The following is a 24,623-nucleotide window of genomic DNA, read 5'->3' on the forward strand; positions in this document are numbered from 1 at the left end:
TGTATGTGTGTGAGTGAGAGAGTGAGAGAGACTGAGAGATTGTGTGTATGTGAAAGTGAGTGAGAGAGAGAGAGAGAGAGAGAGAGAGAGAGAAAGAGAGAGAGATTGTGTATGTGTGTGTGTAAGTGAAAGAAAGTTAGAGTAGAGATGTGCTGGATACCTTGTGAACATGATTGTTTCTTTTTTTTTTAGTGTGGCCTTTAAAGCTCCGCCCCCTGGTGACGAGTGTTTGAGTAAAGCCAAGAGTGTGTGTGTATATATACGTGTGAGTGTGTGTGAGTGTGAGTGTGGGTATGAAGACTTTTACCGGCTGTTAAACAGAGACGAGCAGAAGTCAGAAGTCATGCTGCTAAAACTCTTCATCATCCTCTTCCTCACCCAGAATCAGGTGCTAGCTGGAGAGGTTCCTTCATCTTCCTCTGAGGAAGACGGCAGCAGTGAGCATGATGATGAGGAGCATGACAGAAGTGAGTAACAAATACAAATGAGCAGTTCCTGCTTTGGCATGAGTTTGTAGAGAAAATGTGGAAAAAGGAAAAATGTGTAAAACTTTCAGGGGATAAAAGTTTTCTTGGTATTTAGGTTTTTTTTTACACTAAAGAGCTCATAAGATCTACTTAAGCTCCTCTGAATGTTAATCTGAAGGCTCTAGTAAGGCAGGCAGTTCACATGAGGAAGATGTTACTGAGTAAAATGTACATGACTTGGCTGATTTCTGGACTGCTGTGTGGGACGATTAGTCAGAGGAAAGCGGCCGGCTTCTGTCTGAGTGGGCTTTCAGTTAGTCTACCAAGACTGAGGTGGGATTTTTCAGGTTAAGGCTCCATCCCTGTCCAAATGTGAACAGAGGAAAAGGCAAATCAAGCACTTTACAGTTTGAAAGTAATGAGAAAGTGATTCATTCATGCTTTACTATTGCATCACTATTTTTCCTGCTGGTAATCCAGCTTCGCTGTGCCAGTTATGATCACTGTTTCTGCAATTACAGTCGACAGTATGACGTCCTTACATACTATTTATAGTCAGTATTGTGCAAAAATCAGAGACCACTCTTCATTTATTTCATTTATTGTTTATTAAGTTATTAATTGTAATGAATTTGCATCAGGAAGGAGGAAGTTCAAGGAAAATAAGGAAAAAAACATGAGTTTCCAAAACTGGAGAAAAATATATTAAAAGACAAAGAAAATAAGACTCATTTTCAAGCTATGAGTCTGAAAGGACGTGCAGCTGCCAAGAAGTCAAAAAAACAAAAAAGAAAAAAATCTGCAAACAAACAAAGAAGCTGCTGCTTTTTCTCAGAACAATGGACTGACCGCTGCAGAGTCCCGACCTCAGCTTTATTGAATGTGTTTGGGAATATTTGGATTGAGACTGAACTTTGGAGGTGTGGAAAAATATCCCTACAGATTTCTTTGAAAAACTGAAAGCGAGTCTCCTGAAAAGAATGGAAGCTGTAATAAAGGTAAAGCGTGGACACAGTAAATACTGAAAATATTTATATTACATGTAGCCAGTGAGGCTGTGTATATTTCTGTTAAATATATGTTTTCTGCTGAAAAATGAATAACTCATACTTGTATGGCCATTTTGACTGGACATTAAACAAATGAAGGGTGGTCTCTGACTTGTATTCATCTCCACATGAACATATCAACAGCATTTTGTCTTTATTTCCTTACTTTCTGGCTAAAACTATGTGGATACAAACTATTTTATTCGTGTGGAATCAAATCAAGTAAACTGAATGCATCACATTTTTCACTGTGCACACTTTACAAAGTAGGGAAACAAAAATGTAATAGAATGATCCAACCTGATTCGACTTGAAAGCTTCGAAACATTTTAACAGTTAAGTTTTTCTGCTGCTCCTCAGCACTAGATGCCATCTGTCTTATGCTGCTCCATTCGAGCCGTGCCAGGAATTCAGTACTGTAGTCAGATGCCTGTTGAATGAGAGAGCAGCGCGCTGTCCAGCTCATCCAGGAAAGAGCTGGTGATGGTAATGGCTGCTGGTGGTTTTGGGGTGGGAAACTTTTGGTGTACGTGCCGCTCTGGAGGTAGAGAGCGACTCATCGGGCTGAGTGACTGCTCTCCAGGGGGAGCAGGAAAACACACAGGAAACGCATTGTGCCATCTTTCACTAATGGTGGAAGGATGCCCTTTTACGCTGACCTGAGACCACTTTTACTGTTTCTCCTGTAAAAGTTAAGCTTATTAAAGCAGCCGGTCCTATGACACCATAAAAGGAGACTTTTCTCAGCTTCTTTCCTATTAACACTCTGGCTATATATATCCCACATCTTGCTGAATGTACAAAGAGAAAGAGCAGTATTTGTAAGATCTCTGATGGATGGAGAATGGGCTTTATTAATGCAGCCACTATTGGACAAATATTTATTTATTTCCTTTCTTATTTACTACTTTTGTTCTTGTATGCTGTTTAATTTTTTTTCCTTCATAAAGCACTTGAGCTTTAAACCCTTACATGGTCAGGAACTGCCAGCGTGTCCAAACTTCTATTACACACTTCTATAACTTAAGAGTAGCATGGCCAGTTTGCACTGTCGTCCATATAGTTACTGAAATATAAGTCTTAGGATGTTTAATGTATTAAAGGTGCTATATACGTAGTTATTAGAGTTTAAAAAGTCATAACCATTTTGCAAATACACTAGGTTATTACAAATATAAACATTATTCCGGAAACTAATGTGAAATCTCAGCTATAGTGAAGAATTTCCTGGAAACCCACCCCCCCCTCCTCACCCCAGCCCCCCTCCTCACCCCAGCCCCCCTTAGCATGTTTAGAATTACTTCATTGCGTCAGCAAAAAAGCAAAAATAAGCAGAGAACAAGGATTTCTTTTGCTATTTTGAGCCAGAAGGTTTTGACAGAAAAATGCTGCCAACGTTAAACATTACCCAACAAACAAACAAACAAATGTTTCCTTCATAACTGCCAATTCAGCCCTGAATTAATCCATTAAGAACTAGTTGAAACATCTAATAACAAGAGCCTACTGTTTCTCAGGACTCATTTGAGTTGTCTCTAAACCTCTAGACTTAAAGGTGCCAAAAAAGGTTCTTCGGAGTGACACTGAAAAAAGAGTGTATGGGTAATTTTAGATGGGGTCCAAGCAATGTTAATGTACCCTGAAAGGTAAAACATGGAGATGTACTTTAAAGGACGCAGCAACTCTACATTCACTTTACAGGGGAAACAAATGTGCACATATACAAAAATACAATAAAAAAAAAACTGGAGTCAAGATGGGGTGTATAGAGTCAATGCAATAAAATTGCAATGGAACATACAGTACAGTTATGTCCTCTGAAGATGTGACTTTGCTCAGTGACAGTGTTTGTCCCCAAAAAAAGAACAATTCAGAACAGTTCAGACTCCACAGAAGGACCACTTTTGGTTCCCTAATAAACCATTCAGTGAATGTTTTTTTTTAAAGCGGTGGTTCTCAAACCAGTTCTCAGGGACCCCTAGAAGGTCCGGTTTGAGAACCACTGCTTTAAAGAACCATTTCTGTAAAAGAGACCTGCAAGTATGAAGAACGTGCCACACTGTGGGGCTGAAAGGATTTAGAACAGTGGATTTCCTAACAGCTCACACCCAGCTTTTTTTTTATATATAAATCTCTCTGTAGCTTATATAATCCGTAGAAACCTGAAATGGCAACTTGTAAAGGAATCTGCTTAAGGGTGTAGTAGTGCGTCTAGCAGTGCAGTATTGAACCAGGGCTTACAATGAGTGATTATACTCGATCGCTGCACCATTATGCCTTGTTAGAGGAAAATGACTCATTTGAACAGTAATGCCTAAGCACAAATGCTTACTCATAATTCTGAAGTATTTTAACGACCAAACTAGACTTCCTTCTTAATGATTTCATCCACGCCTATTTTCTGACTTGGCACTCTTTTTTTGTGAATCCTGGAACTGGCAGTCGAGGCATCTGCATGTGAAAATCTGGCCTCACTCACGTACATGGCAGTTTTTTCCACTGCAGATGTGTCTGTACGTGCAAAGTGGCGCATAGTCTGTGAAAGCATTAAAGACAGCTATGCTTAAATGTAGCTATTTAAATTACTTAACTAATACATAAAACATTAAAATACTACACCACAGCAAACAGAGACAGACATGCAAATAGTGGCTACACATACTTTGGTAAGAGTATTAATTTGTTAAAAAAATGACAAGTAAAAGTAGCCTTTGACAATTTGAGCAGGATATACAAAAGTACCAGGTTAAAAAAACTACCTGCTGAATCAACAAAACCAACAGAAATTAAACCCCAAAAAGGAGTTAAGAACTACACATGAAATACTACAATGAAATTGAGGACAACATAGAATGAGTAAACAAGTAAACATAATTTAAACATATTTAGAGAAGTGTAAATCCATCAAATATGTTACTTAAATTCGTTTAACTGGGTACATGTAACTTGTTACAGGTATGTCCCACCTCTGAAGCCCCCTATCTTTGTCTCATCTTACCAATTCAAACACTGCCTTTAACCGCAGCTGCTGGGATTGAAATGGTAAAAGTTATCTGACTAATATGAGATGACCTTCCTCATTGTGAAATGGACAACTCCCTTGAGTTAAAGGAGTCTCTTTCCTCATGGCATTTACGTGAGCAGAGTAATTGGGTTTTTTCATGGTTTCTCAATAAAACTAGCCTATAAACCCAAAGAAGCGTAATGCCACTTGCTTAACTGGACTCACTGGTTAAACTGGTGAAGCTACTGTGTCCTCAGATTAATCAACATTAGCCTACATGCTCAGTGTCATGACAAGTTTCACCATGATGAGGTGGATTTCTAATCTACATAGTTGACAATTAGATTTAGGCTAACTCACATTATGGACGTGCACGAGTACTCAAGTTTTCCGTTAACCGCTTGAGGTGCCAGTATTCGAATACTGAAATTACTATTCGGGAATCTGTGATGTTTCATCATAAAGACAGAGAAAATATACAGGCTAACAATTCAGGAAAACCCATCAGTTTTGCTGGTATTGGTTTGTTATATGCTGCATCTCCAAAACGCCAGCGCCTGAACATGAGCTCATTGCCAAAGACATGTTGTTAAGGACAGAGCTGAGAAAGCAGAGTAAGCGCAGCTGTATCGCTAACTAGGCTAACTACTCTTGCTGATGTTAGCTAAGTTCAGTAAAAAAATGAAAATATATTTCTATAAATATATTTCATGGTCCACTGAGGAGAAGATACCTTGTGTGGAAGACAAGAGTCCTCATCAGCATCCAACATGACCCGTGTTAGCTCTGATGGCTCATTAGCTCATCTGAAGGGGCAGCCTGCATTACTCATCCAACACAAAAACCTATGTACTTATATATCAATATTAGTCAAATGTACATCTCTAATTCACAAAAGTGTAGAGTACTGAATAAGACATTACTGCCTGGCATCCATTCTTTCACTAATGCTCCTCCAGTTTCACTGTCATACAGCAGAATTCAGGGGCCTCATTTCTAAAATGTACTTGAATTATATTCCAAATTGATTCTTAAGAAAAGTTTTCAGCATCTTCATATGGTTGGTTTGCAGTGCACTCTGACTACCGTTCATACATCAGGTTGGAAACTTGTATTCATCTATGCACACTGTCACGTCAAGTTTGCTTTTCAGAAATCTTAGAAACTTAAATGCTAATTTTTACATATGATCATTTTAAGATCAAATCTGTGCATCTGAATGTTCCCTAAATGAGGCCCAGGCCTGTTGTAATGTACCAAAACAATGAGACTTACAATGAGATTGACCTTAATGAAAATGTATGTAACCTACCATAAAAATCCCGATTAGCTCTAAATCAGCTGACCACCACACAGCCAAATTAAGAACTAATGCCTTACTTCCTTTCTAATGAACAGCCTCTGAGCTTTCACGTCACTAGATATTCTAAGAAAGACAGAAATGCTGATGAGTATTACGCTTCCACATTTTAGTAAATGTTCTGCTTCTTCTTTTTTGTTTTTTTTTAAAAAAAAAGCTTTACACAGTTTATTCTCAAAATTGGGAGCAGCTCAAACACTGTAATGCCTTTAACCTTTTGACCCACATGCTTATTGTTCAGTTATTAATCTTTTTTCCCCACTTTTCTCCCCAGTTTATTCATGTTCAATTCCACTCATTAGCTTGTTCTCCCTATACAATACTACAACAGCTAGGAGGGTGAGAACTAGCACATGCTAACTGCCAGTTCTGTTACATCAGCTAACACAAGCCTGTACTGGCTAGCATTGCACTGGGTAATGGCTGGAGGCATGTCATCCTACCCACCCAGAGAGAGACAATTGTGTTATCATGGACTCGAACTTGCAACCTCCTGATATTTGGGCCAACGCTTAGACGGAACTTTAGTTGCTTGAAACCTACATGAAACTAAATTGTACTTTGCATAATGTAAACCGTCCTTAAAACTTGCAAGAGTTGCAAGCATCTCAGCTATGTGGAAAGAGTTTCATGAAACAGCCAAAACACTGATAATGTGTCACATGATCATATCAAATGTCACCATTTTAAGTGATTGGTTTCACTCGGCCAGTCGACAAGAAAATAAAACTGTTATTGGACAATTGAAAAGGAGATCCTCCTGATTGACTTCATGAAACATTTTGTCAGTTTCCTGAACCATGACAATAAATGAGTTTCTCTGAGCTAATGTTTCTGTAACCAGCTGTGCTAACTAGCCAGTTTACAGGTGTTCAAACAGCTGCTTGCACAGTGTTTAGCCTGCTTTTAACATGATTTACATTGCTAGATTATTTATGTTCTCCTCTCTTGATGCACCATAATTTTACACAAAGATCAGATTAATTTGGGATTCAAATAACAAAAATGATTAAAGTCGAGGAGACAGATATGTGCTCCCTAATGAATTTTCCATGCTTCTAGATATGTAGCCTAAACTTCACCACATAGACTTTATAGTAAGAACAGTAGGGTGTATTAAAAAAATATGAGGTGCTAATTTGGCAGCTCATATTTTAAAAATCTGGTGTGAGTAACTGGTGTGAATATGTTTCGTGAAACTTTGTTTTTGTCTTGTGTAACTGTTAGTTGCACGAAACTTATGTTGCAGCATGTTTGCAATCTCACAAAATGCAACTAGTTGCATGAGAAATGTAACATGTAAAGCCAGCTTAAGGGGTTGAAAAGTGAAAAAAGACATGTTTGAAGCCTGAACATGTGGACTTACAGTGAAGGCCCATCAGTTTCTGTGAAACAGTCTGCTACCTCCTCTGTTAATCACATGTAGATTTTTATTTTATGTAACAGCCAAGCTTTCACAGATTTGTTCTCAAACAGGATAACAGATCAGCTAACACTATGAAGTGGTTAAAAAGTATAGAAAAGTGTTTAAAGCCTAAACATTTAGATTCACAGATTCACTATTTTGGTTAAATGCTAATAAACTGCAGAAAGTTATTATAGGTTACAGGATGTTTCCCTCGGACTCCAGACAGACAGTAAAAGAAACTTTTCGCCATTTACCACATTCATCCCCCACCTCTTGTGATTCCTAAGCACCAGGCTAAATGGCTGGTTCTGTAACTTTAGTACACGCGACCATGGAAGCTAACAATGATAAGGAGTCTTGAGTAAAGTCGCTGCCTGGAGGCCCGGTGGCCGTCATTAAGCTGCCAAACCTTTCTAACTGAGGCTCCACATGGGACTTAGCTTCAGAAGCATAATGCCTGCATTCACCTGACCGGATGAAGGAGGGATTGTATTAGTGTGCTGATGTGAGAGAGCAGAGAATATGTTCCCCCTGAGCACTCCTCATGCTGAAATGCTGGGACCCCTCAACCCCATGAAAATGCAACAAGACCTGCTCTGATCTGATTCTCTGTAATCGATAGCCTACTTGGCTTTGGATTCACAATGAATAGGTTTCAGCCATTACTGTGGCTGAAAATGTACCCTTTACATTATAATAGGCTGTCATTACAGTCTTTTTGCATTGCACTTGTCTTATAAATAGAAATATACACAGTACTTTGCAAAAGTCAGAGACCATTCTGCATTTAAATTCCAGTCAAAAAGGCCATGAAGTACAAATTATTAATTTTTTTCAGCATAAGGAAAAGAGCAGAAAATACATATTTAACAGAAGCCACAACAACTAAATATTTGTTCAATTTTAATGTCTTTGCCTATATTACAGCTTCCATTCTTTTCAGGGGACTTGTTTCAGTTTTTCTAAGAAATCCTGGGGATATTTTTTGACACCTTCAAAGTTCAGTCATAGAAGTTGGTTGTATTTTTTGCTTCTCACCATCCAAGTGATCCTAAACGCATTCAGTGATGTAGAGGTCTGGACTCTGAGGTGGTCAGTTCATTGTTCTGAGAATATCAGCTTCTTCTTTGCTTGATTAGCAGATTTTCTTTTTTGTCCATTTCCTTTTTGCAGTAACAGCTACACATCCTTTTAGACTCATAGCACTGAGTTGTCTTCTCACAGTGGAAGGTTGGACAGATGGACAGATCTGAAGCAATAGTGGAGCTTGGCTTTCTCCTCTCTCTCAAAGACAAAAGCGTTAAGTACTGTTTAAGTACTGTTTATCACCAGTTTCGGTGGTCTGCCAGGTTTTGTGTGGTTGTTAGGAGTCTGATTTTCTGTGTATTTTATCATTTTTTATCTTTAGTTTTGGAAACTCTTGGATATTTCACTTTCCTTTGACTTTCCCCTTTCTTATGAAACTTAATTATTTTATATCTAATTTCCTCAGAAATATGTTGTACTTAATGACTGTTTTGACTGGAAGTTCAGTAAATGAAGGCAATATTATTCACATTCAGAGTAGAGTATATTTGTGAGAAAAGGTGTTATTTATCTGTGTCTAGTTCTGAGATCATTCTGTTCTGTTGGTCCAGCACCTAGGTTACTTTACTGTTGCTTACATCTCTGATTTTTGAGCTTTAGCTTTTTATTTTACATCAAAAGGATCGAAAAAAGAGAACAAAAAAACTTCATTTTCTGTTCTGATAGGTGCTGGATGCAAGAAAAGCCACTGCAGTTCTAGGCAACTCTGTGCTTGAGTAGTTTTTAGACCTGATACTTGTTTATTCCAACTCAACCACTCATAATTGAGCATGGAGTATACACTTATCAACCCAGCTTTGGTTATGAATCACAGATGGCAAAATGTGTAGCTGGTTTGGCTTTTTAGTACCACTTACCAAACAATGTCTTCACCAACATGACCTACATAAGCAAATTATGAACTGTCATGTAGGTGCTATTGTTAGAAAACATAATCAAGCTTCTCAGAGATAACATCTTGAACTCTGGAACACTGTCACACTTGTGAGCCCAATTAAGCCTTTATTCTCTTTCCTCACAGGTTCCTCCCATGATCATCACTGGGGCTATCATGGTGAGTAAATGATACATGACCTGCCTCAATATTGAACATACCTACATGTAGTTTTAGCTTTTTAAAGAGGTGCCTATAGAAAAGAAATCCTCAACCCAGTCCTCTAGGACCCCTAGACAGACCATATGATTGAAGAACGCTCATAACCTAACACAACCTAACCTAAAAGACTCAACTAGAGTCTTACAGCCCCATGTGCAAAAACAAAAATTATAAAAACAAAGTAATGTGCATGTATATCTGCTTCTACTATGATTCAAACAGGTTCTAATGTAGGCTAATTGTTGAAATAGCTGCCCATAAGTCTAAAAACATGTAACGTTGCATACCATGGGCCCCAGTGCGTTTGCCCCACCTGCAGCACCAGTATTATTCCACTGTTTGAGTATTTCACAAAGCAGAATTTTTTATGTAGGTGCAGCACTTAAGCCCAAAGGTAGGATTGTGCAATCGAAATGTCCCTTGGCTCGTCTCCTATTGGTCAGGCTTGAGTTTGAGTTTAAGTTACTTTGGCAACCACAAAATCTTGCTTTGTGAAATATATCCCATGCGTGCTAGGACATAAGAAGAACAGAATATGGACTGAGGTTCTTCACCATGGACTGGTGGTTCTTGAGAACAGGATTGGGTTCCTCTGCTGAACAAGACTTCAGACCAGAATGATAACCCAAACCTGAATGATCACCTAATCAGGAAAAGAACTTCCTGTGCCCTTCCCTGCTGACTTATTAACCAGGGCTTCAAGGTTGCAAGATTGTGACATCATTTGATCCACAATTGTATTTGGTCCAGAGATAAGACTTTAAGGTGGTGTAGATTATTTGCTGAGCTCCACGGTCAAGTACGACACAGAGCCTTGACGTCTGTTCTGGTCGATACACACTGACATTAAAGCTCAAAGTCAGAGATACGACTGACCGTGAAAGTAGTTTTCCATTAGGCATCAAATAAATTAGATAGCATTATATTTGATAGCGCCTCTTACGTCTTGATAACGTGATAGTTCATAACTAATGATAGTAGCTTGGCAATCTTTTATTGTGGTGTACAATACAACTTATTGCATAATGATGAGATAAGCGTCATTATTAGTTACGGCAGCTTTCGAATTGGGACTGTGTCTTGGATTTGCATAAGGTTAGTCATGTTTTACTAAATAACTAAATAACTTGACCTCTTTGACTTCTGACACGTTTGACATCAGTGACCTTAGTAGGTTATGTGAATGTTTTATAATTAACTCAATGACACCCAAAGGGCAATTACTGTGTCAACAGTTTCCATCTTCTCTCTCAGATCAAGAAGCATGGATGTCCACTTTCCAAGACTGCAGTGGAAAATCTCAGTCTCCGATTGACATTGAGACCAGCAAGGCCATCTATGATCCCAGCCTGCCTCTGATAGAGCTGGATGGTTATGACCTCACAGGCAGCCCTCATCTGACACTGCTAAACAACGGACACACACGTAAGCTGGTTGTTTTTTCAGCTCAGGCCTTTCAGCCCTGAATGTGCTGTTTGGTAAGGTGGTCATTATGATATAGAAGTAGATGGAAACTTACTGTTTGGGTAAACAGTGTTCCAGTACAAATTTGGCAATACAGGTACAACAAAAAAGCACAACAGCTTAAAACAATTCAGTGTAAACATAGTTGTCACTATAGGGCAGAGGTCAAAATCCAGACCTTGTATCTAGTTTCTGGTTCTGGATTTTGTAATCACTGCTAGACATGACACTAGATGGCCAATCTAGTACATCAATAGTTCACCTAACTAGCAGTGATTACAAAATCCAGGACCACAAACTTGATTCAAGGTCCGCATAGTAAAAGAACTCTGACGTAGGGTTTGCTCAAAGTTGTGGAAAGTAGATGGCTAGGGTCAGAAATGATTAATGCTATGCAATCTAGATGTATAAATATTATCTAAGCTGGTGGCCAGTTGCATTTCCAAACCAGTGAATAATGAAAATGGTTGAGACACTCTTGATAAAAGCATCCACAGTAAGTGTTATTCATGGCTTTTGTTTCTTATTTTTGCACCGTTTAGTGCTTCTGGCTTTGCCCAACACCATGCGCATAGTAAAAGGATTTGATGAAGTCTACCTGGCTGCTCAGCTTCACTTCCACTGGGGGACCATAGCGGTCCCTGGCTCAGAACACACCATAGATAATGTTCACTTCCCTGCTGAGGTGAGGAAGAGCCAGTATCACTGTTTATAATGTCCACTCTTGGAACATGTTGCTGCGCTCTATAAATAATGGGATCTTGACAAAAAAACATCATTGCTGTTCATTTACACTCAATTAAGCCATGTTTACACTCGCTGTGTTGACCTTGAGCCTGTACAGGACTAAACATGTTCACTGTAATACAACATAGCAAAAATACTATTGTGATGTTTGTTTTTTTCTTCTTTCAAGATCCATGTGGTTCATTATAACTCAAAATACGCCAGCATGTCAGAGGCTGCAAACAAACCAGACGGACTTGCTGTATTAGGAGGCTTTATTGGCGTAAGCTGTGCACTTTATCAGACCTTTATCAGAAAAAACAGAACAGCAAAGAAAAAAATTAAATGATGTTTTATAAAATTACATGTGAATTGTTTACCTAATGTCTGTGAACCTTCCACTCCAGATTGGTCTTCATGAGAATGAAAACTATGAAAAAATCCTGTCTGCACTCACAGATGTCAGCATAGAAGGTAAATATTCACAAATGATCACCCACGTAGACCACAATATGAAAAGCCCAGAGATTTTAGGCCTCTTCACATTCAGAATTGTCATATTTGGAGATATTGGCTACAGCTTCTGAAATTTGTACATTTGATTTTATGGGTCCCCCTTTCAGAGTCAAACACACAGATCCCAGGTTTTAATGTCCGTCACCTTCTACCAAACAATCTGGAGAGGTTCTATAGGTACAATGGGTCTCTGACTACTCCACCCTGCTTCCAGACTGTCAACTGGACCATGTTCAATGACACAATCACAGTATCAAGGAAACAGGTTGGTTCTCTCCCTTTAAAAAAAAAAAAGAAAAAAGTTTTTTAATAGGTCATTCAGTACTACGATGACGTACTTTTTGTATGGCATGAAAAGAGTCCCTGTTTTTTGTTGTTTACTATGTGTTTCGATACTTTGTAGTGCAAAGGCCTGTGGCGTACATTATATTTATTTGTCTTCTGTTTCGTATAGTGTTTGGTATTATAGTGTTACAAAAATATGTTGCTGCTTTCTTCACCAGCTAGCCGCCCTGGAGAACACCCTGAAAGCAGGTCAAAACCAGCACCTGTCCAAAAACTTCAGAGCTCCACAGCTTCTCCATGGAAGACTAGTCCTGTCCTCTTTCAGCAGTTCGGCCAGTGTGGACAGTGAGTACATCATAATAATCTCTGTAATTATTCAGTAACACCAACAAATTGAGAATAATCCATAAATAATTAGAGTATTGTTGTTCATTTGGAGTAATTATCCTCTTACAACTTGGTAATCCAATTTCTCAACCTCATGCCACAGGCAACAGCTTTTAAAAGCTTTTAAAAGTTATCTTTCATAATGCAAACATACTTGTGTTACTGGCACTTAGAGTTATTTTAGTGCACATAAAATGACATTGACTAAACATTTTGCAGTGTCCTCTCACTCCAAAGTAAACTGCTTATCTCTGTAAACAAACAAGCACTTTGTATAGTTCACAGTGTTCAGAGGAAATGCGCAGGTTTTCTGAGAACACCTGGCTTTGTGTTCCTTTCAAAAGAGGACAGCCAAATATCAACTGTGCTGAAACATTTTATGGTGGCATTCATTTATTATTTGTGTGAGTTTATTTACAATTTCACCCTTACAGATCGGATCGCTGATGTGCCATTAGAGACAGAAACCTTCGAAAGATCAGGAGCAAGTGGAGCAAGTAGAGCATTTGGTAAGCATCTGTGTGCTGTAATTTTATATAATTTAGAGTGACAGCAGAGTGTGGCCATATAACCATATGTTATCACGTCCTCTACAGGGAACAAACTTAAATATGGCATTTTTCTGCACATTTTAGTGTTTTAATTTTACTTCAAAATGTTAAATTCAGCAAATAAACAGCCAGTGTGTATTAAAGTGTGCAGTGACCTTGGGTGACTAAAAATTTGATGTTTGTTAATCATAAGTACAACAACAGCAATCACAATCATATTATTATTATTATTAGTGTTATTACAACAACAATAATATAATATCTTTTATTAAGCTATAACTCAGGTCTCATTAGCCTTAGAAGCAGGATTGGGAAACATTGACCTAGTTAACCTACACTGACGTCACAGAAAGCATGCCAAGTTCACATGATGGGCAGAGAGCAGGTTGTAGTAAAATCTGAACAGGCCGCCCTGTCCATTCAGCACTGTTACTCACTGAAGGAAGGGTCAACACAAAATGAAAGGTCAACAAAAGAACGTGGATCTCTACTTACTATACAAGATCCACTGTTATGGTCATTCTGGATGAGCAGCCTGATGAATCAATACGTTCTGACACACATCTGCAATTACAAGCACAGAGCACTAAAATGGATTATCTGCTGAGAACAGTTAAGCTCCATCACAACACTGCTCAAATTAATCAGTTATTACTTTCGACATAACGGTGTGGGCCAAATAGGCTTTTTTTAAGCTTCTGAATATTTGGACTGCAGTCCACAAGTGAAGAATTTGTCAAAAATGTGTCATGAAAATATTACCAAATCACCAAATCTACTGACTCAAATTGTTTATTATCAGGCATTTTAGGGCATTTTTACATAACTTGATATTTATTAATAAACCTGTTGTTCTTGTTTCTCTCTGTAGGTGGTCTGTCCAGAGGTATGAGAGACTCATAACTTTATGTTTTTATCTGAATATGTTTTATGTTATGTCATGATCAGGTTTTGTTTATTAATAGAGACTTTCCACCCACAGGAGATATATTAGCCATTGCCTTTGGAGCCTTATTTGCTGTGACTTTGCTGGTTTTCTCCACGTACGCTTATCAGCAGAGGAAAAAACACTCAAAGTATGTAATGCACGTTTTTGTTCTACTACTGATCACTATGTTATAGAACGTGAAATATATATTATTAGTAGTAGCACTAAGTACATAAGTACACGATATACTATATCATATTATTATATGTATAAGTTATATTACCAAAAACTGTTATGTTAACGGGTCCATATCATGAAAAAACAAAATTCCTTCGCTTTACTTAAATAAAGGAGTTTAAAAGATACAATTTCAAAGCATAAAATTCATTTCCCAGGCCATATATGGAAACAGCCTGTTTTGAATTCACTGCTGAAGTTATAAGGAGTGTTTCACCTCTGAGTGCTTTTGAATGAGGCACAATACAGGACAACCAAGAACAGAGCTTATTTACATATACCAGTGTTGAAGGCACATTAACAGCCACATCCATTTTAAATGTAAGGGATAACGAGAGAATGAAAAATCAAATGAATTAGAACCATTTTAAAACATAAACCACATATTCTAAGGGGACTTTGAGGAAAAAAAAATAGAATACAAGATAAATGTGAGAAAAGTCCCTTTAAAGTTAAGACCCTTTCGCTTCTTTTGCAAAGTTACTGTTTCACAGATGAAGTTTTGTTATGACAGCGCTGATGGCCTACATTTATAACATAATAAAACTAATACTCAGTATATTTAAATGAAATTGGGCAATCAGTGATATAAATTCAAAACAAGTGTCCCATAACTTATAAGTGCTATTTATGACCATAAAAAACAAACTTACGCCAGAGTTTGTTTGCTTAAGAATATTTTAACGACCTTCATCTTTGTGTGTTATCTGGAAAACATATTTGTTCGTCAGTTATCTCACTCCTTACACTAATAATAGACATGCTGTAGTAGTCTATCTGTGTAAAACAACACTGCTAACAATTCAACACACATTTCTCTTTGTCCTTTTTCACAGACTCAAAAAAGACACCAGACAAAATGTGATTTATAAACCAGGAACCAAAGAAGAGGTATAGACATGAAATGTGCAATGTGAAAGGTATATTTATACTACAGAACATTTTTAGAGGTGTTGAACAGTTCTTCTCCCAGTTTTCCATCATTGTTGGTTTCTATGTTTTCTCACTGTGCAGTAAGAAGTCTTTCACAACAATTTCTGTAAATACAACTGCTTTGTTCTGGGTGATCACTTGAAGTTGGCATGATCTTAACCATGTTCTTTCTATTTATGATGATGTTCTACTTTGTCTACTGTGTCTCGTGTTTACAGTTTTTTTATGTATCTATACTGCAGGTCATGTTATTTGGCTTATTAACGCACACATACATCACTAATCTGCCAATAGCGATGTATTATGTAAATCTCTCAATAAAAATGTTTCTGTGTTTCTAATATATGTGTTCTGTGTTTTATATGTGGAGGAATTGAAAGAAGCTTCAGTCTTTCATGATGTTACGATAGCAGGAGAGCAAAGTAAACGTGAGTGTGAGGAACCTTTTAAAGTTGAAAGAACCTCCATATAATGTAAAGGATCCACACTAATTAAAGATTTTTCTTAGAACTAACTACCTCCAAACGAAGAACAATTAGGAAGCTTTATTTTTAAGACTGTAGCTCCAATTTTGAATGACACTTTAGTAATGTACATAGTAAAGGACAGATAGACATATTATAAAGCAATAATACACATTTTTTTTTTTAGAAAGCAATTGTTATTATTAACAATAATCAACATAAACAAGTATTCCGCCAAGAAATGTAGCTTAGTTAGTTCCTTCGGGGTATGTCAAGCAACCATGGACCGTTTAAAAAGGACATTCGGTCACCCATCGCTGTTTAATGCAGTCTTTTCATGAACTTTTTAACTTCTGTCGTATAACAGTGAACATGTGATAACACAACACTGTTTAATGCAAAAACGTTCGCTTTAAAAGTACTTTTTGGTCATCAAATTACCACTGAGTCGTATTAGCACCAATCCAACGGTGCCGCGCTTCTCACTGGGGCTGAATCTCAAATGGCTCCCTGCTCCCTACATAGTGCACTACATAGGAAGTTAAATACCAGTTCCATGCACCCCAAAAGCGAATAACATAGTTAAAAATAGTCATTTGGGATTTAACAACATCCATACTCGATAAATGATGTACTATTTGGCTGTAGAGGCTAGAAAATTTCTGGACCTAACGTTACATAGCTAGCGCACTATTTAGGGAGTACGGAGCCGTTTGGGACTCACCTGGGTTTGACGCTACTTCTGACAAGCACAGACTTTTGAAGCGTGTAAATCATTCCAGTGACATTCTTTAGTGTTTTATATTGCCATTTTACAGTGAATCATATCGTAAGTACTTTAATTCAAGCCTGTGATATTAATGATACTATTAGTGATACAATCTTGTAGCCTGTTAGCTAGTTAGCTTAGCTCACCAGCCTAGTTCTAGTTAAGCAAATAAGGTGCCGACCGCTCAGTTTAAACAAAAACCGGGTTCTTACTTAGTCAGTACATTCGGTGGTTCTTGCGAGCAGCATTAGATTAAAAGATTATTCCATTGACAGCACAAGGATTTTTCATGCTGTGGCGCAGTTATAGAGAATTCAATCACTGTGAGGCGGTCATAGGTGGGCGGATCGTACAGCAGCTTCGAGCGCGGCTCAGCCAATCAGATTTCAGGACCGGAACTATCCGTTTTATAATAGTAGATAAATGCTCCAAAAATTCCGAGCTACTGCCAGAGAACTTGTAGAGAGGAGAATTACCGCTCTGTAATGTCTTCCGGAGACGCTAGAGGGCGCTCCCGAGCGAGTCCAAAATGAATGGGTTAAGATGGAGCATTTGAGCAAAATCATAGTTGCTTAAACTTTTTAATGTAAAAGAATACAATCATTTCCTGGACACAGAACAGCATAAAACATTTTAACACCACTGTTACATTTTTAAGAGGTTTTAAACTCGAGTTATAGGAGCTCAAAACGGCGCCTCATGTATGTCCGTGCTACTCAGTAGCAGTAATGCCAGCGTTCTGCAGCCCAAAAGCCGTTTGCTGTAAGAAAGAAAAAATATACAGGTAAGTTTTCTTTGCTTTTTTAGTAAAACACACCCTTCTACTTTCTAAAATTAAAGGAAAGATATAAGTGATTAGAAACTATTTTAACTTTCCGTTGAGTTTCATTTACTCCCATTCATCGAGGACTAGCTTGCGAACGACTGCTGTTTTGCAGTCCTGTTTTTGATATAACGAGGGAAATAGGAAGTGGCCAGGCTCCTCATAAACCAGCTCTGCTACTGCCTGTTCAGAATTGTTTGGGCGTGTCAGATGCAAAATGATTGACAGTGGTATCTCCCAGGCAACCTGACTCCAGTGTCAGTGGTGAGCGACAGCACCATTTGGATCTAATCAGAGAACAATACAATACAGAAAACAATACAAAAACTATAGATTTAACTACTAAACTCATTCACCGAGCCCTTTATTAGAAATCTTTTAGATCCCTTAATTTATCATGGCATGGATTACACAAGATGTTGGAAACATTCGTTTAAGATTCTGGTCCATATTGACATGATTGCATCGTACAATCCCTGCAGATTTTTTAGGCACACTTTCATGCTGATGGTGCATTATCCTGCTGGAAGTAGCCATTAGAAGCTGGTAAATTGTGGCCATGAAGGGATGCACATGGTCAGGAACAATACTCAAATCGGCTGTGGCATTCAAGTGATGATTGATCATCATTAACAGGTCCAAAATGTACCAAGAAAACATTTCCCACACAATTACACCACCTCAACCAGCCTGGACTGCAGGTTGACACAATGCAGGTTGGGTCCATGGATTCATGCTGTTGGCACCAAATTCTGACCCTACCATCTGTGTGCCTCAGCAGAAATGGAGATTCAACCAAGGCTGTTTCCAATCTTCAACTGTTTAGTTTTGGTGAGTCTGTGTCCACTGCAGCCTCAGCCTCCTGTTCTTGGCTGACGTGGTCTTCTGCTGTTGTTATCTGGCTTTCCGTAGCCTTTCTGTCAGCAACAGTCTGGCCATTCTGCGTTGACCTCTCTCATCAATAAGGTATTTCCGTGTGCAGAACTGCTGCTCAATGGATGTTTTTCCTGTATTGCACCATTCTGAGTAAACTTTAGAGACTGTTGTGTGTGGAAATCCCAGGAGATTAGCAGTTACAGAAATACTCAAACTAGCCAATCTGGCACCAACAATCATCCCATGGTCACTGAGATCATATTTTTTCCCCCATTCTGATGGTTGATGTGGACATTACCTGAAGCTGCTGGGCCATATCTCCATGATATGATGCACTGCAGGCACACAACTTGCTGATAATTGCATGAATGAGTAGGTGTACAGGTGTTTCTAATGAAGTGTTAATTGAGTGAACAGAGCACACAACAGAGGAAAAATACCTTTCCAGCTTGTTAACCAACCTAAACCACTGAGCTTAAACAGTGGATAAAGGCTGTGGCTGTAACCTGTGTTTTGGCTTCAATAATTATCAGGTTTTACGTTTGTACATCTTTAACTTTGTAGGTTTAGCTTTGTACATCTCAGATGTCTTATTTTAACCTAGTTTTGCCGTCTTTTCTGTGTAGAAGTTGTGTGCTGCAGTGCTGGTTGTGTTTGTGTGATCCAGCTTTCTGATTGGTTGCTGTTGTTTTGTGTCAGGGTGGAGGTGTTGAAATATGTAGAGTGATGACTGCATTGCTGTTAGGAATAGCCCATAGCCGGATGTAATGACACTGCAGGACATTAGCACGGTTTGTGTATGTGTGTGTCTGACTCCAAAAACTGTAAAAAGTCAAGTAAAACAATTGTTTTTGTAACATATAAATGTGTTTGGGAGCTCGGTTTGATGGATGTGAACCTCTAACTCTCAGTAGAAAGATATCCTGTTTAAAAAGTGAATGAGATGATTTTTTAAAGAAATACTTTTACTTTTTTACTTTAAGTACATTTATAAGCATGTACTAAGTCTAGAAAATCTAAGTCACACTTCAACTTTTACTTGAGTATTTGTTTTGACTGGATTACCAGTACTTTTGCTTTTAGTAATGGACTTGTGTACTTCTGCCACCTCTGCTCAGGGCTCACTGAAAAATTCCCTAGTAAATATGTTTCCCACTAGTAAATATGCCACTGTGGTGGCGTTCATGTGCGCTCATCTCATAAACACGATATGTCTGACACAACTTGATATTTCTGACACATTTTGAAGTTAGCACTAAATGGTCACTTATGCTTTTTCCTTTTTTTCCTTTTCTTCTTTTTTAATAATGCTAATAATCATTTATGATGTTATTTTTGTATTAAATACTTTTTGTAAAGAGATTTTTTAAGTTGATTGATGTTTGGTCAATGTCATGCCCGAGTCACAGCTGCTGTTTTTCATATGGATGTGTTTGACGGACAGAACAATGTAATGACAAACATTAAAAACCTAAGTAAGTTGGGCATATAAAACTATAAAGGCCTTAAGTTAAAGTCTTTACTAAAGGAATGAACATCGAAACAGTAGCATTCAAAGGAAAGAATGTTATTTAGGTTTCTGATACAAGCATCAAATGTTTGCATTTAAGCTGGAGAGTTGGTATAAAATGTAAAATACACCATTTTAGCTTGGTGCTGTCATAACACTGAAACTTCCATTTTGCAAAATGATACAAAACTTTAGCATTATCCTTTCAAACAAGGACAAAAAACTACTTACGAAGTGAATTGCAAGGTGTTTACTTTAAACATTGCTGTGTAATAACATGCTTGACATATGCTCATGATTTAGTGAGTCCATTGTGGAGCTCACCAACACGGCACCCACAAAATGACCTTTTCTTTACAGAGGAAATGACAGGGCAGAGAAGAACATCAAAGACCCAATATAGGTGTTATTTGTTTTATACCGTTCACAAATGTATTTCAAAGAGCAAATGTAAATGCATTTATTGCACAGCCTTTTTATTGGTTTGTCCAGAAGACACTGTTTGCATATATGCTCACTAAACTGTAGTGACTCTGGAGCTTGAAGAACAGTAGCCCTTTAAGTTGCCTGTGGTTTAGAGTGAGAGCAGTCACAAACAGCGGTTGGGATCATTTACTCTGTTTTCATCATTACAATGACATCTTGAGTACTCAGATCGAGGACTTAGATAGCAAACAACTGGGGCAAAGTTTACCTTCCTCTGATCTGATCTGGCAGCCTCCGCTGGGCCAAAAGGAAATTAAGGCCCCAAAACAGGAACTGCAGGAGCTCAGTCCAGTGTTTGGAATCAAAGAGGCTTAAACATAACAACAACAACAACAACAACTGCTGGGATTCTGTAGTTTTAAAGGACCAAAATAAATAAACTTTGTCTTTTGTAAGTGTTATAAAACCTAATTTTTTGTTTGTTTGCCCATCCTGAAACAATACTCATTCCGTACGGTGATCTTATTCTATCACTTTATGTGATCATGGTCTTTGTACAGCACCTCCCAAAAGCAATTAGCAGCAAGAAACAGTGTGTTCTTAAGAGTTTTTTCTGGTGTCGTTGTCAAGGATACACTAATTAGACAAATGACTCTGTTGTCATTTCATCTTCAATAATCTGTTGGTTAGTAACATAAGAGCATCCATTTATTATGTTGGTTTACTGTTACATTTTACATTTTTTAGAAGAATACTTTTATAATGCTTAACCATGAAATTTAAATACTATATACCATCTTTAAAAGAAACACCATCAATGCTTTTTTTGAACTCTTTTAAAATCAGCACACAGCATGTAAAGACGTTCTCTAAAAAAGAACGGCTTTAAACATTAAAATGGCTTCTTTACAAACACTGAATTTCCTGCTAAAGCCTGAGTAGACTGACAAATCAATGTGATGATCAGTTATTAATCTCAGTGTTACTGAGCTCTACTAAAGCCTGAGTAGACTGACAAATCAATGTGATGATCAGTTATTAATCTCAGTGTTACTGAGCTCTACTAAAGCCTGAGTAGACTGATAAATCAATGTGATGAGCCAGTTATTAATCTTGGTGTTACTGAGCTCTTTTGAATGATGACTGAACTGAACACTCTCCTCAGTAGTGGACATGTTCATGAATGATTTGCTTAGCATCAGTATTGTACTGGACTCGTGCTGCATTTGGTGGGAAGTTGCATACATCATTAACTGAAACTCACAGCTACATACTTGTTTGCTTAGTTCAAGAGACGTCAGTGGGATTATGGGATCAGCAGTGGACAGAAGCAGACCATAAGAGCCAAAATAATGCTGAGATTTTGTAACTTCATTTAACTTCATGAACAAAACTGCCACCAGTAACACTGAGGAACAGCATGAATTAAATAAAAATTCAACAGCAGAGTTTTTCCATCTGCCTTATTAATATGCATTCCAAATGTATTCTGAACACATTACTTTTAATTTAGAGCAGTATATTCAGTATTCAGCTATTTTTTCGAAGAATTCTGGAAAACAATGTTTACTTTCCCGATCATGTGTTTTCTTGTTCAAAAATCTAGTTTGTGACACAAACTGAACAAAAATCTCTGAATTTTTGCCTTTGTTAGATCACATTCTCTACATGTCAAATAAATGTAATAGTAACAGTACCAGTTCTGTAGTCTTTAAAAGGCACTACACAAAATGTTAATGTGTATTTAATCCCAATTTCATGTTGTTCTTTAAAAAAACTTACTTGATTACTGCTCAATAAATTTAGTAGATTACTGAATTACTAATATAATCAACAGTGGTACAGATAAATGTGTGGTAAAGTGTGAAATTCCTCTGACAAATAAAAGCATCTACACCACCCAAGTAGAAATGCTGACTGCATCGCTTCTTGCTCATAGTCAAGGTCAGAGACAGGTCTGTGAAACATGATCCAGTGTGTGTGTGTGTGTGAGAGAGAGAGAGTGAATCACAGCAGGCAAATACAAGTTATTTCTGGATTGAACTCACTTCAGTTTAACCAGCAATATGGAAGTCATAGAGAAAAGAGCACTGACTGCTGCTTAACATAAAAGATGACGGCCAACTTTGTTTCCACCAATCAGAGCACATCCGCTCATAAGCATCTCACCCTTATTTTGCCAACAACCAGCTACACACTCTCAGCCAGTCATTATACCCAGACATGTTACATTTTCCATGAGAAGTTGTTTATTATTCACGTCATATATTGTTCTAATGACACACACCTATTTATGAAAGTTAAAGGGAAATTACACTGATTTTTCAGAATTTCTGCATAATTCAAACATTGAGTTTTCAGAGTGGTTTGATGTGAAATGGTGCTCTACAGAGAAACTTTCTGACTCAGATTTCCTTACAGTGGTGGTGATAGGAACCAGAGGTGATGATGTCTGCAACACAAATATAATCATTTTATTACTATTCAAAACCACCAGTAAACCAACACGTCTTCTGAGATGTACACTATATTACCAAAAGTATTCGCTCGTCTGCCTTCATACGCCTATGAGCTTGAGTGACATCCCATTCTTAATCCATAGGGTTTATTATGATGTCGGCCCACCCTTTGCAGCTATAACAGCTTCAACTCTTCTGGGAAGGCTTTCCACAAGGTTTAGGAGTGTGTTTATGGGAATTTTTGACCATTCCTCCAGAAGCGCATTTGTGAGGTCAGACACTGATGTTGGATGAGAAGGCCTGGCTCGCAGTCTCCGCTCTAATTCATCCCAAAGGAGTTCTATCGGGTTGAGGTCAGGACAGTCAAGTTCTTCCACACCAAACTCACTCGTCCATGTCTTTATGGACCTTGCTTTGTGCACTGGTGCGCAGTCATGTTGGAATAGGAAAGGGCCGTCCCCAAACTGTTCCCACAAAGTTGGGAGCATGAAATTGTCCAAAATCTCTTGGTCGGCTGAAGCATTAAGAGTTCCTTTCACTGGAACCAAGGGTCCGAGCCCAACTCCTGAAAAACAACCCCACACCATAATCCCCCCTCCACCAAACTTTACACCTGGCACAATGCAGTCAGACAGGTACCGTTCTCCTAGCAACCACCAAACCCAGACTAATCCATCGGATTGCCAGACGGAGAATTGTGATTCGTCACTCCAGAGAACACGTCTCCACTGCTCTAGAGTCGACGCTTTGCATTGCACTTGGTGATGTAAGGCTTAGATGCAGCTGCTCGGCCATGGAAACCCATTCCATGAAGCTCTCTACGCTGTTCTTGAGCTAATCTGTAGGCCACATGAAGTTTGGAGGTCTGTAGCGTTTGACTCTGCGGAAAGTTGGCGACCTCAGTGCACTATGCGCCTCAGCATCAGCTGACCCCGCTCTGTCCTTTTACATGGCCTACCACTTCATGGCTGAGTTGCTGGTGTTCCCAATCGCTTCCACTTTGTTATACCACCACTGATAGTTGACTGTGGAATATTTAGTAGTGAGGAAATTTTACAACTGGACTTGGACAGGTGGCATCCTATCACGGTACCACGCTGGAATTCACTGAGCTCCTGAGAGCGACCCATTCTTTTACAAATGTTTGTAGAAGCAGTCTGCATGCCTAGGTGCTTGGTTTTATACACCTGTGGCCATGGAAGTGATTGGAACACTTGAATTCAATGATTTGGATGGGTGAGTGAATACTTTTGACAGTATAGTGTATATGTAATGTTAATGGCAAAATAGTGATGTCAGAAAAAATAGTTTTTCTTCCTGTACTACTTTGCCATATAACACCTTGCAAAAAATGCTTAATACCAAAACTATTTCATGTAATACATTTTTGCAAAGTAGCTTTTAATGGTGTTAAAACACTTCAGACGTCTGGTTCCTATCACTCACACTGTGACCAATTCTGACTCTGTATTTTTCTCTACAACAGAGCATTTCACATCAAACCAGTCTGAATGACTTTGTTTACACACACACACACACACACACACACACACACACATTTTCTACGCTGGAGCTGGAGCCTATCCCAGCAGTCATTGGGCGGAAGGCAGGAAACACTCAGGACAGGTCACCAGTCAGACTTTGTTTACAAGTTAATTTAATTATGCAGAGAGCTGCAAAAGTCTGTGGAATTCCACTTTAATAAAGATCTGTTATCTTAAATCAGCACAAGCTAGTAAAGTCAAGTCAAAGTTTATTTATATAGCAGTTTTTACAACAGGCGCTGTCATTTAGCAGCT

General features: G+C 38.3%; 1 protein-coding gene across 1 annotated transcript; it reads left to right on the top strand.

Annotated features, from left to right (window-relative positions):
* The first annotated feature begins 157 nt into the window (after window positions 1-157).
* On the top strand, window positions 158-15,838 carry ca9 (carbonic anhydrase IX). The gene is made up of 12 exons (XM_036595212.1): window positions 158-467; window positions 9,396-9,428; window positions 10,725-10,895; window positions 11,477-11,619; window positions 11,851-11,943; window positions 12,068-12,134; window positions 12,284-12,441; window positions 12,680-12,806; window positions 13,283-13,357; window positions 14,271-14,285; window positions 14,382-14,475; window positions 15,401-15,838. The coding sequence occupies exons 1-12, from the start codon at window positions 170-172 to the stop codon at window positions 15,459-15,461; spliced, it is 1,335 nt and encodes a 444-aa protein (XP_036451105.1). The 5' UTR covers window positions 158-169; the 3' UTR covers window positions 15,462-15,838.
* Window positions 15,839-24,623: the final 8,785 nt, after the last annotated feature.

The sequence above is a fragment of the Colossoma macropomum genome, unplaced genomic scaffold (genome assembly GCF_904425465.1).
Source record: "Colossoma macropomum unplaced genomic scaffold, Colossoma_macropomum, whole genome shotgun sequence".
In the NCBI taxonomy this organism is placed as follows: domain Eukaryota; kingdom Metazoa; phylum Chordata; class Actinopteri; order Characiformes; family Serrasalmidae; genus Colossoma; species Colossoma macropomum.